This window comes from Ictidomys tridecemlineatus, chromosome 13 (genome assembly GCF_052094955.1).
Source record: "Ictidomys tridecemlineatus isolate mIctTri1 chromosome 13, mIctTri1.hap1, whole genome shotgun sequence".
NCBI lineage: Eukaryota > Metazoa > Chordata > Mammalia > Rodentia > Sciuridae > Ictidomys > Ictidomys tridecemlineatus.
Window position 1 is genome coordinate 49,123,533 of NC_135489.1, and position 10,342 is coordinate 49,133,874.

Below are 10,342 nucleotides of genomic sequence, written 5' to 3' on the forward strand. Positions count from 1 at the left end.
ATTGTCTATTTGAAAGAACATACGCAAGAAATTAGGAGATCTAAATTAAATTTATTAATAGGAGAGCTCGATGGTGCTTCATTCCAGAGATCAGAGCTCACATTGGTAAGGCTTGATGAAAAAGTAAAAGAGAAACAGTAGGGATATAGTTAAAAACATAACTTTTACCCTCCTAGAAATTCTACGAATTCTTTACCTGTCCTTGAGAAATGGGTGAAATTGAAAACCATCAAAATAATTGGACTTCTTAAAAATTGGATTGTATGAGTGAAAGGTGTTTATGAGAAGTCGATGACTCCGGATCTTATCATCCTAGAGGACAGCACAGAATAGTTAATATGTTCCTTGAGGGACTGGGATGCTGACGTCTTTTTCTGATACTCGATCATTACGTGACTGAAAAAAAAAAAGAGGAAGTCACTTCATGAATAAAAATCCGAGCGCAACAGTGCAACAAAATATTCTGTACTTAAAGGCAATAGGCAGACAGATGTTGACAAAGAGGGTTCTCCTAAAACCATGTTCGGGTAGATTTTTTGCTAACTGCATATATAAATACGAGCAGACGTCCGGTCACCTCTGTCACCACCGGCAGCAGCAGAAGAAGCCGCATCTTCAGACGCAGCCAGAGGGACCTCAGAGCAGAGAAGGAGCTGCCTGACTCTAGAAGCTGCCTGACCCGGCAGCCCGGCTGCGCGGCCGGCTCTCTCTTTTTCCTTCCTCCCCTTCTTTGACTTTTCCTCTTTTCTTCCTCTATCACTTGCTTTTTTTTCTCCGGGCGGACTTAAGCGCCACTCCGTTCCCCCTCCCTTAGGCTCGTCGCTTCCTCTAGATTATACATCTCTCCAAGTCACGCTCGCTCCTAGTTCTGAGTCTACAAACTTTTGAACGGAATACTAGCCTCAGCAAACAAGTCCTCCAGCTCCTCCTGCTGCTCCTGCTCATTCCTGCGGCTTCTCCTCAGACACCAACGCCAGATGGTGATGCCTTTCGGGTTGTGATTCCAGCTCAGAAACTTGAAGGAGCCCTTTGCCCGCCATCCTTTTTGGCAGCAAACCCTCTCATAGCAGCGGTAAGAGTTGAATAGGAAGGGGGGGAAAATCTCACCAAACCAAACGACTCACTTGACTGCTGATGTTTTTTTTTTTTCTTTTTCCCGCCAGCATTGGCATCAGGGTACGAATTAGCTTTTCTTGTACCAGGTCTGTCTAGTTATCGGGAGCTGGGTGTATGCAAACATGTTTTCTTTCTAACTATAGCAATCGAGAAGTGGCAGGGCGCGCGCTGGCTGTCGCGCTAAGTGGTATTCAACGCAGGGAGCAGAAGCTGCGCTCCCTCCCCCTGCTCCTGGAGTTTCCTGGGGTTGCAGGGTAGAAGGCCAGGGGCGTTCTCACGGTTGTGTGTCCTCTTTTCCATCCTGCGCAGAATGACCATGTGTAGCGGAGCAAGGTTGGCCCTGCTGGTCTATGGGATAATAATGCACAGCAGCGTCTACTGCTCACCTGCCGCCGCCGGACTCCGGTTCCCTGGGATCAGGTAGGTGCTGGGCGCCTGTGCTGAGCTGGGGCTTCCCTTTGCCGAACACTTTCTCACGGTCGCCTTCCTTCAGTTCCTCGGGTTCAGGCTACTAAGCCTTGCTCCCCGTACCCCGAGTTCTCTCTGTCAATCTTGGCTGGGCCCGGGGTCCTGGCCCTAGCTAATCCTCAGGGCCAGGCAGGCTCCACGACGGCTCGGCGCCCCTCCCCCAACTTTACGCATTCCTGGGACCCGGGTACAGCGAGTGAGCTTCCGAGTGTTGGAGAAACCTCCCTTCCTCCAACCTGGCCCGAGGGAGAGTGGGGGTGGGGGCAGGGCAAGGTCCCCAGCTTGGCTTCTTTTACCTATTCTTAGGCCGAGTTCGGAGAGAACGTGAGTTCCCACCGCTAGTCAGGGGGTTGAATGTGAAGCTCCCTCGGACTTTGCTTTGTTACATTGCTTTCTGATTATTGGGGCGGGGTCTCTCTCTCCCCTCCGCCCTTCCTCTTCACCTCATTCGAATTCTTTCTCCTCAAGAGCTTTCTTTCAAGGGATCCATGTTCCAACTGCATTTTGTGTCCCAGACTGTCTTGGGGAGGGCAGTGTTGGCAGTTTATTATGGCTAAGAAAAAGCAACTTGAGAAAGGAACAAGAATGAGACTGCGAGGGAGGGGGAGAAACGGATGCAAAGAAGGAGGAAGAGAAAGCATGCAGGCAGACAGCCTTGCCTAGCCCAGGGTGGGGGAAACCTAGCTTTGTTTCTTAACCCCCGGTTTCTAGTCGGATGGCACAGCCCGGGTTCCCCATCGCAGCCCCAGAGGACCCCCACCAATGTGCGGGATAGTGAAAACGCGTTGGGCAGCGCAGAGTCCCGGTGGCACTCCGGGCAGTGAGAAGGGCAGCTCTTCCCAGCCGCGCCCAAAACGTTTGGCTCAGGGGGCGGCTGACCGTTGTTTTGGCGGTAGAGATGGGTTCTAGCTACAGTGTTAGGATTCCAGCCTCTAGGTACAGGGCAGGACAAACGTGGTTATAAAGACCTGGTTCGGGAGTACCAGGACCAGGGCTAAGGCGCGTCGCCAAGAAAAGACGGGGTGTGGCGCGTGCTGAGGGATGTGCTTGCCTTGGTCTGGCCTCTCCAGGGATGGAGGAAAGGCAACCAAGAGTAACAAGTAGGACTCCAGCCCTGACTAGGGAGAGCTGCTTGTCCTGGTCGAGTCTCTCCAGTGGCCCAAAGCGATGGGGCTTTGTGCTTTAACCCACCTCTTCTGCCCCGTATCAAGGATAGAGGAGGTAGCCCAGGGAGACTGTGACGTCCCCAGGTACCCGCGAAGTCGGTCCCCTGTTGACCTGTGCGCTGAGGTTGAGATGGGGTCCCTCGGCCCCGCCATCACTAACAGATTAGCGTTAACTATTTATTTAGTGTACTTAAAAGCCTTCTTATTTCACCTCCAGCTATTTTCAAAGTTCCGTAAGCCTGGCACTTTCCCGGGGTGAGAGGCACCGGAGGGCGTGTACACAACACAGAAAGAGCCGCCACCAAACCGGCTAAGTTTAGGGGCATCTATTATTCATGTTCCTGCCAGATCCTTTCAGGCCCAAAATAGAAGCTGGAGGTTCTCCGTGACCTACATCCGTGCAGGGAAGGGCTCCCCTGGGCTCAGAGGCTCGGTTGGGGGTGGCTGCCAGAGTTAGCCGTCACACATCCCCCCCCCCCCCACCTAGCCTCTCCATTCCGCTCTGGGCCTCTCCCCCCTTTGGGTCTTCGCGTTGGTCAGTGTCTAATTCTCCTAGAACTTTTTTCGTCCCTGACTGTTAATACTTGGGGGAACCTCGGGTGCTGGGAGGGGGCAGTTCTTTCTAGTGGCCAAGTACGCGTGATTAGCAGAGACGCCTCGGTTTCCCAGGGCTCCTGCAGGGCAACCCTTTTTCCAGCAGAGGGGTGGGCAAGCTTCCTCGCAGAGCAGTAGGAATTTCGGTTGGATGTAGGACCCTCCTCCTTACCATTACCCCCACCCTGCCTGGGAAGAAAAGACAGATCACTTTAGGGGACCTTTTGGAGGAAGGAAAATCAGTGCGATCTCCCCTCTTTGGGTCCTCGCAGAGCTGGGAGGACTTGTAATGACCACTCTTTTTGGCTACCTCGCAGTCCTGAGGATGAGGCTTACGACGAGGACGGAAACTCGCTGCAGGACTTTTACGACTCGGACCCGCCCGGCGCAGGGAGCCCCGCCTCTGCGCTGCATGACGCCTACGCTCTCTACTATCCAGCGGAGAAGAGGTAAGTCCGGCGCGGCCTCGGCGGCAGGCCCTGGACCACGAGCCCTAGGACCAAGGTGGTGGGTAGGGGTAGGGTGGTTGCCCACGGAGTATGTCCGTTTTCATCAGAGTCCTTAAGTCTCCCTTTTGCCTGGCCCGATCCCACGAGACCGAAGGGAAAATAGGAGCGGGAGGATCTGTGTGGACCTAAGGACCGCGTAGGGACCGAAAGGTCTGTGGCCCGAGGAACGTCAGTGAGTGCGGGCCTCCGTGGAGGGGAACGCAGACTCCTGATCTGCCACCTTCCCAGGTCAGAACTAATTCTAGATCCCAGCATTCACTTTCGGGAACTTCTTAAGAGAGTTAGTCTCAAGTTCCTTGCCTCTAGGCATTTCCCGGTCATCCTCCTTGAATGCCGAGAGGCGCAAGCTCCCAGCAATAGGTCTTGGGCTGCCATGGTGGGGGCGCGAGGCAGTGACCAGGGGCACACATTTTGCCTCCCGTTAGAGATGTCGCCCAAGGGATCCTTAACAAGGCCTACCGCAAAGTGCTGGACCAGCTGTCTGCCAGGAAGTACCTGCAATCCCTGGTGACCAGGAGTGTGGGGTAAGAGTTGGTGAAACAGTTAAACCGCGCGTAAGGGTGCGCGCGCCCGGGTGGGTGATTGCGGAACGCGCGCGGGGTGGGAGGGGCAGTTTCTACGTCTGTGCGTACAGGTGAGGCTCGGGGTGCGTCTGAGCCCTGCGGGGTGGGGGTACTCGCCGCCAGCAACAGGCAGAGGTTTTGAAGTGGCATGTTAAATTTGACAGGAGAGGCGGAGACCAGGTGAGAGCGGAAAAGGGAAGGAAAACGGCGGATTTTGATCCGTTTTGAATGAAAAGAAAGAGAAACCAAACAAAACCCCCTAGTCATTCTAAACCTTTAAGGTTCTCGGGAGGATTTGCTATAATTTCCAATGAATCGCGACATTTTTTTGGGGGAGGGGCATTGTGTTTATTATAAATTCAAATCGAAGTAAACAAATCACTAAATTTGGACACTTAGGGAAACAGTTTTTGCTCACGCCAGACAAACCCAGAGCTTAGGGCTTGCGTGAAGCCTGTCTCAGCAGAAGGCAACATTTTAATAAAGCTCACGGGGAAACAGATTACATTTTCGCAATGAATAATTCATGCGGTGAAAAATATTGCCTACAGCCTGTCGACTTATATTATTATCACGTTTTTCAACTTAGCGTGCGGAAGGAGAGGAGTGCTTGTATTTCACTAGGAAATGCGGGATCGATATAAACACCAGGGTAGCAGCCAACGTGGCATTTAGGGCCTTTTGGTTATTTTCTTTGTATATCGGGGATGAGAGGAACAGTTAGGAAAATCGAGCGCAATCGCCAAATCTTAAAAGGCAGCCTTTGGAGAGACTTAGATCACGGGCCATCTTCCCTGATCTCCTTGGGGAGGGGGGTACTGTAGGAATTGGTGCCTGGAAATCCTGGGTGGTAGGGAGGGTCTGAGGGGCTTCCATCACAGCCCTTTCCAAAGCCGCTCCCTGGCAGAGAGGAAGGCGGCGCGGTGGCCAGTGCGAGCCCCGTGTTCCCCCCTGGAGACTCCCGCGTGGGGTGGGGCGCGTCTGCTCCCGCAGGTCTTGAATCTGTGTCTCCCACCCGGTCACCCTTTTCCCCGACCCCTTTCCTTGCAGTGGGAACCTGGGCGGCGGCGCGGAGGAGGACTGGGAGCCGCTCTCCAAGCGCCACTCGGATGGAATCTTCACGGACAGCTACAGCCGCTACCGGAAACAAATGGCTGTCAAGAAATACTTGGCGGCCGTCCTGGGGAAAAGGTATAAACAAAGGGTTAAAAACAAAGGACGTCGAATAGCGTATTTGTAGCGATGAGTTACTTCCTACCCTGTGTATACAACCCTGACACAGTGAAAAGTCGTTTTCCAAACTGACTGAAGTCATCGCTCCTGTGTTCTATCCAAACATGTATTTATGTATGAAGTAAAGCCATTAAATGAATATTTTGATAATAATATTGTTTTTCTTTTTACAAAGCACTAGAGAATGCACAGATATACTTTGTGGACCAATATATATTATAAATATATATATTAAGAATATATATATATATAAGTATAATAGAGAGCAACTCATACAAAGTGTGCACAAGGATTGAAAATTTGCCTGAGCTGTTTATGTTTTTATATAAAATAAATAGAAAAATAGACAATCATTGTTTTGAATATTACTCCTATTTTTGTAAACTGGAATTCAAAGGATAGTATTTTTATCCACGACAGGCCTGAAGATATTAATATTGACCATTTGCTACTGTACATAAACAATGATGCCCTGCTCCAGGGGGATTTTGAGGTAATGATTTGGAGAATTGCTGGAGGGCATTCTTTCCCAGTGAGTCTCTGGGGCAGGCTGCTTCAATCCCAGCCTAATATATTCAAGTGGGCACTGTCCCACTGGCTGGGTGGCAATTCCAATATTTTTGCTTTCTTTGATTCTACTTTTATGTGTATTTGTCTCTCTTCAGACTCTCAGCCCAGAAGGAAATTCTAATAAAACAACAGCTCAATCCAAATTGTGCTTCTCCCCAGAATTGATTCTCTTCCCTGGATGAAGAGTGAAGGGACTGTACAGAGAAGGGGAGCTTGGGTAGGAAGCTCTCTTTTCTGTACTTCCTGATTCACCAGGGAACCAAATATCCCAAGGCTAGGGCAATTGGAACAAAAATGAAGGAAATAGAGGTATATTGGAAGAGGCAGAGCATAAGGCAGTAGGAGGAGACCCTGGAGCGGGACTGGTGTGAGGCTCCCCAAGTCTGGAAAGCTGGGAGTGAGTCCAGTCCCACCACAGGTCCACTGCCTGCCTGATTTTTGGGTGCTGGGTATTGGAAATGGATGCAAAGTACAATGTGTTTTTCTCCAGTGCTGTCCATGCTTCTCATCTTGTGAAATGGCCAGGATTCTCCCCCCTCTGAACCCAGCTCTGTAGAAGCCACCCTTTTCCTTTGTGGTTTTTCTGAAGACCCTTTCTTCCCACCCTCCTGCACTGTTTAAGTACTGTTTACCATTTTTTTCATTCACTTATCTTAAACTTGTGAATGCTTCTGTTTTTTTGGTGTTGTTTGATGCAAGCAGTTATTGTAAAGTTTAGGAACTCCTGTGTAGCTACTACTAAGTAATTATGGACTAAATATGAACATTTTGTTTCTTGTTTATTGAGTTTGTAGGTAAAATGTATTTTTCTACATTATGGCTTATTGCTTAGTAAAATTTATTTCATAAAACCAATCTTTGTCATAATAGAATGTGTAGTGTTCACATGTTGCTCAGTTTTACTAACTGATAAATCATTTAAACCTCATCTTTCTATGTATGAGTACTATCTTATATCTGTGGTCAAGAATGAGGTAAGCAAGCTCCCTAAACCACCCTTGTATCCTTTCTTGGCTAAAGAAAGCATGTCTGTTTCCTGTCAATTCCTTGAACATATAGAGTAATCTTTATAAACAAAAGAACCTTCACCCAGCAACCAGATCAAGCAGCAACAGATTAACCAGCCAGTCCATCTCCCAAATTTCAGGCACAAATTTTTAGGAAAAAAAAAATAAAAAAAATAAAAAAAATTAAGCATTAGTTTTTAAAATTTAAAGGATCTTTCCTTTTCCTTTATGGATTTGATCAGTATGAAGTCAGACATCAAAGAAAACAATTGTATTTGCATTCCCAAGGCGGGATGGATGCTGCTAGGAGATCACATTGCAAACAGTGAAAACAGAGAGGCATTCGATCTATGCCTGAGTCCTGCTTATAGGATCAATCTTTCTTGAATTCCGCAGTCTCCTCAGGCAATGTGACACGGGATGCAGTTTGCAGCTTTAGTGCCTTTCTTCGCCTTTTAAATCGCCACGAATCACAGATGGCTATTTAGTGGCCCTATAATGCTGCAACACATCAGCTTGCATTTTAGTCTTAATTATTTGTTTCTTGGATAATGGGCAGAGTTTTCTGTATTTGTGTCAGCTGTTAGTGGTGAAATAGGGCTCTAGTTAACCTTTTATTTATGAAGTCTAATTTAGTGTTCCCGTGGCTAGTTGCAAGCATTTTACAGTGATCACCCAGTTTAATCTTTTGTATACTTTTTAGAAATGCCAAGAGCCTTACTAAACTGGAGCAGATTTATGATATAGTGATAATTTAGGTAGATGTTAGTCTTGAAGCTCTTATTTTGTGTGCAACTGATTATCAAAACATCTTAACCAAGTATTATTACACACATGATATCTATAACTAGGACTTTGATAACTGTTATATAAAGTGTGTAAAATTTGTATGAATAAATTTTTGTAAACAATGCAACTTGGTCTAATGTTTGGAGAAAAAAAGACATTCAGGAAATAACTACTTTAAAATCTTTTAAAGTACTCTATTTCTTTAGCAGTCATAAGATTTTTCTTGTCTGGAATATCTATGTAAGCATCCACATATTTTCAGAAACTGTACTCTGATATCTGCTTGATGGGTTACTGGATTCAACTAAAAATTTAAAATAGCTGTTCAGACAGAGATGCCTAAGAAGACATTAAGCTCATAAATAGGCATGGATGTTGGAACATTTATAAGACATACTTTAATTTCCATCCCCTAGTGTGTATACACATTGCTGTATATTCAGAAAGTTACTAGGGAGTGGTGGTAGACAATATTGGAGTATTAGTTATACTTCTAAAATAGCTATCTAACATTGTTCTTTTTACAAGTAACTGTATACTAACTGGGTCTTGATAAATTTTGTATGAAAATGATTGACATCAGTTTTGGAGGTTTAAAAATGTGTTCAGAGATACAAAAGTTGTCTCTGACTAACATGTTGTAGGTAGATGGAACAAGAACTTGATAAAATAAGGAATTAATTAGATAGACACCTTTAAAAGAAAATGTATTTTATCAGGCATGGTGATGCATGCCTGTAATCCAAGTGGATTGGGAGGCTGAAGCAAGAGGATTGCAAATTTAAGGTCAGCCTCTGCAGTTTAGGGAGGCTTTAAGAAACTTAGAGAGACCTTGTCTAAAAAAAAAAAAAAAGGCTGGGGAGGAGGCTCAATCCTGGGTTCAATCCTCAGTCCCCTCACAAAGAAGTCATTTGTGAATCATATACTTTATTAGTTCATATTCACAACTTTTCAAACAAAGCCTTCACATGAAATTCTCATAAATTCCCAAGTGGTGTTTATTTTGGAGCCCTCAACTATTTCTGGGTTTAAGAAAACATTGTATTGAAAAACACTTTAAGTCTTACCATTTAATTTAAAATGTCCTAACTTGGATTCTAAAAAATGTATTCAATTAAGAAATCAATGAATATGTCACAATAGTATTGAAGGGACAGCAAGGATTCAAAAAGTATTTTTTAGAGCCCAGCAGTTGAGGCCCAGAATCATATAGGGAGGAATCCATAATAGAAATCCCACTTGTAATCAATTTTTAAAAAAATGAATATAGTCAGTTCACATTTACATTGGGTTTTATTGGATATGGAGTTTGTCCTCCCCATTTTATCCTGGCCCCTTTCCCTGCCATGTTGTCCTCCTATGGTAAATGGGAAAACAAAGAAACATAATTTATTTGCTTGAAGGATAATGACTTGTCAAGAAAATAAAGATAAACCCTAGACTTGACTAATACCAAGTGAAGTTCATATATCTAGCAAGTTGCTATGTTTTCTTATGTGGGATAACTCCAATTATGACTTTTCTTAGGACGACGATGTAGTATTCAGTAATCCATGATATGTGCCTTATTGCTGCTGGGGCTGGGAACACACTGATCCAACCCAATATAAATTTATCAAATAACCTGAAATGGGCCAGGCCAGGCTGATAGAAAGAGCTTGACTAACCCCTGGGAGGAAGGTAGTATTTTTCTGTGACAGTCATCTGGGAGATTTACTAGCAATGCAAATTTTAGAGTTCCATCAGAACTACTGAATCTGCATTTTCAACAAAAACTACATGAATATGCACACAAATTTGAAACTACCTAGATTTTAAATTTGGTGACATACATAGGCACCTATATATGCTGAGGCTGGATATTTTTTTTCATATTGAATAAGTAACACTTCACTGTCCCAGCACACAGGAGTAAATATACTAGTAAGCCACATTCTCCCAGAATGGACATTAGGCTCTTGGACAATTGCAGTATTTCCTTCAAGTCATTAAGGTCACTAGTTAGTGTTATTTTTCTTCTACATTCTAGTTGGACCTCTCTGTTACAGGCACTTTTGGAAGGAGAATGACCCTCCAGGGTATAAACTATTCCATCACATGACTTGGGAAAAATCAATGCTCTCATGGAGAGAACCTGCACAGCTAGCTGGCATTAGTTCTGGGGATTCAGAAGTCAACTTCCAATTGCATTATGTCCCAATGTTCACAGAGTGATTTTGCTTAGATGCCCCACTGTGGCCTCGAACTCAATCCTGTTCACGCTGTTAACAGGATTAGAAACCAAGATGGAGCTGGGCCTCTTCTCTTTCCTTGTCATCCTTCTTTGG

The 10,342-nt window shown here is 45.8% G+C and overlaps 1 protein-coding gene across 1 annotated transcript; it reads left to right on the forward strand.

Annotated features, from left to right (window-relative positions):
- Positions 1-434: 434 nt before the first annotated feature.
- Adcyap1 (adenylate cyclase activating polypeptide 1) lies at positions 435-7,074 on the forward strand. The gene is made up of 5 exons (XM_021734452.3): positions 435-1,072; positions 1,426-1,536; positions 3,662-3,793; positions 4,279-4,377; positions 5,467-7,074. The coding sequence occupies exons 2-5, from the start codon at positions 1,427-1,429 to the stop codon at positions 5,654-5,656; spliced, it is 531 nt and encodes a 176-aa protein (XP_021590127.1). The 5' UTR covers positions 435-1,072; position 1,426; the 3' UTR covers positions 5,657-7,074.
- Positions 7,075-10,342: the final 3,268 nt, after the last annotated feature.

Excerpts from the sequence above, each read along its gene's own strand:
- Adcyap1 (XM_021734452.3), top strand. The coding sequence starts at position 1,427 with ATGACCATGTGTAGCGGAGCAAGGTTGGCCCTGCTGGTCTATGGGATA. Across the intron at positions 1,537-3,661 it reads CTCCGGTTCCCTGGGATCAG|TCCTGAGGATGAGGCTTACG; the intron begins GTAGGTGCTGGG and ends GCTACCTCGCAG. Across the intron at positions 4,378-5,466 it reads CTGGTGACCAGGAGTGTGGG|TGGGAACCTGGGCGGCGGCG; the intron begins GTAAGAGTTGGT and ends CTTTCCTTGCAG.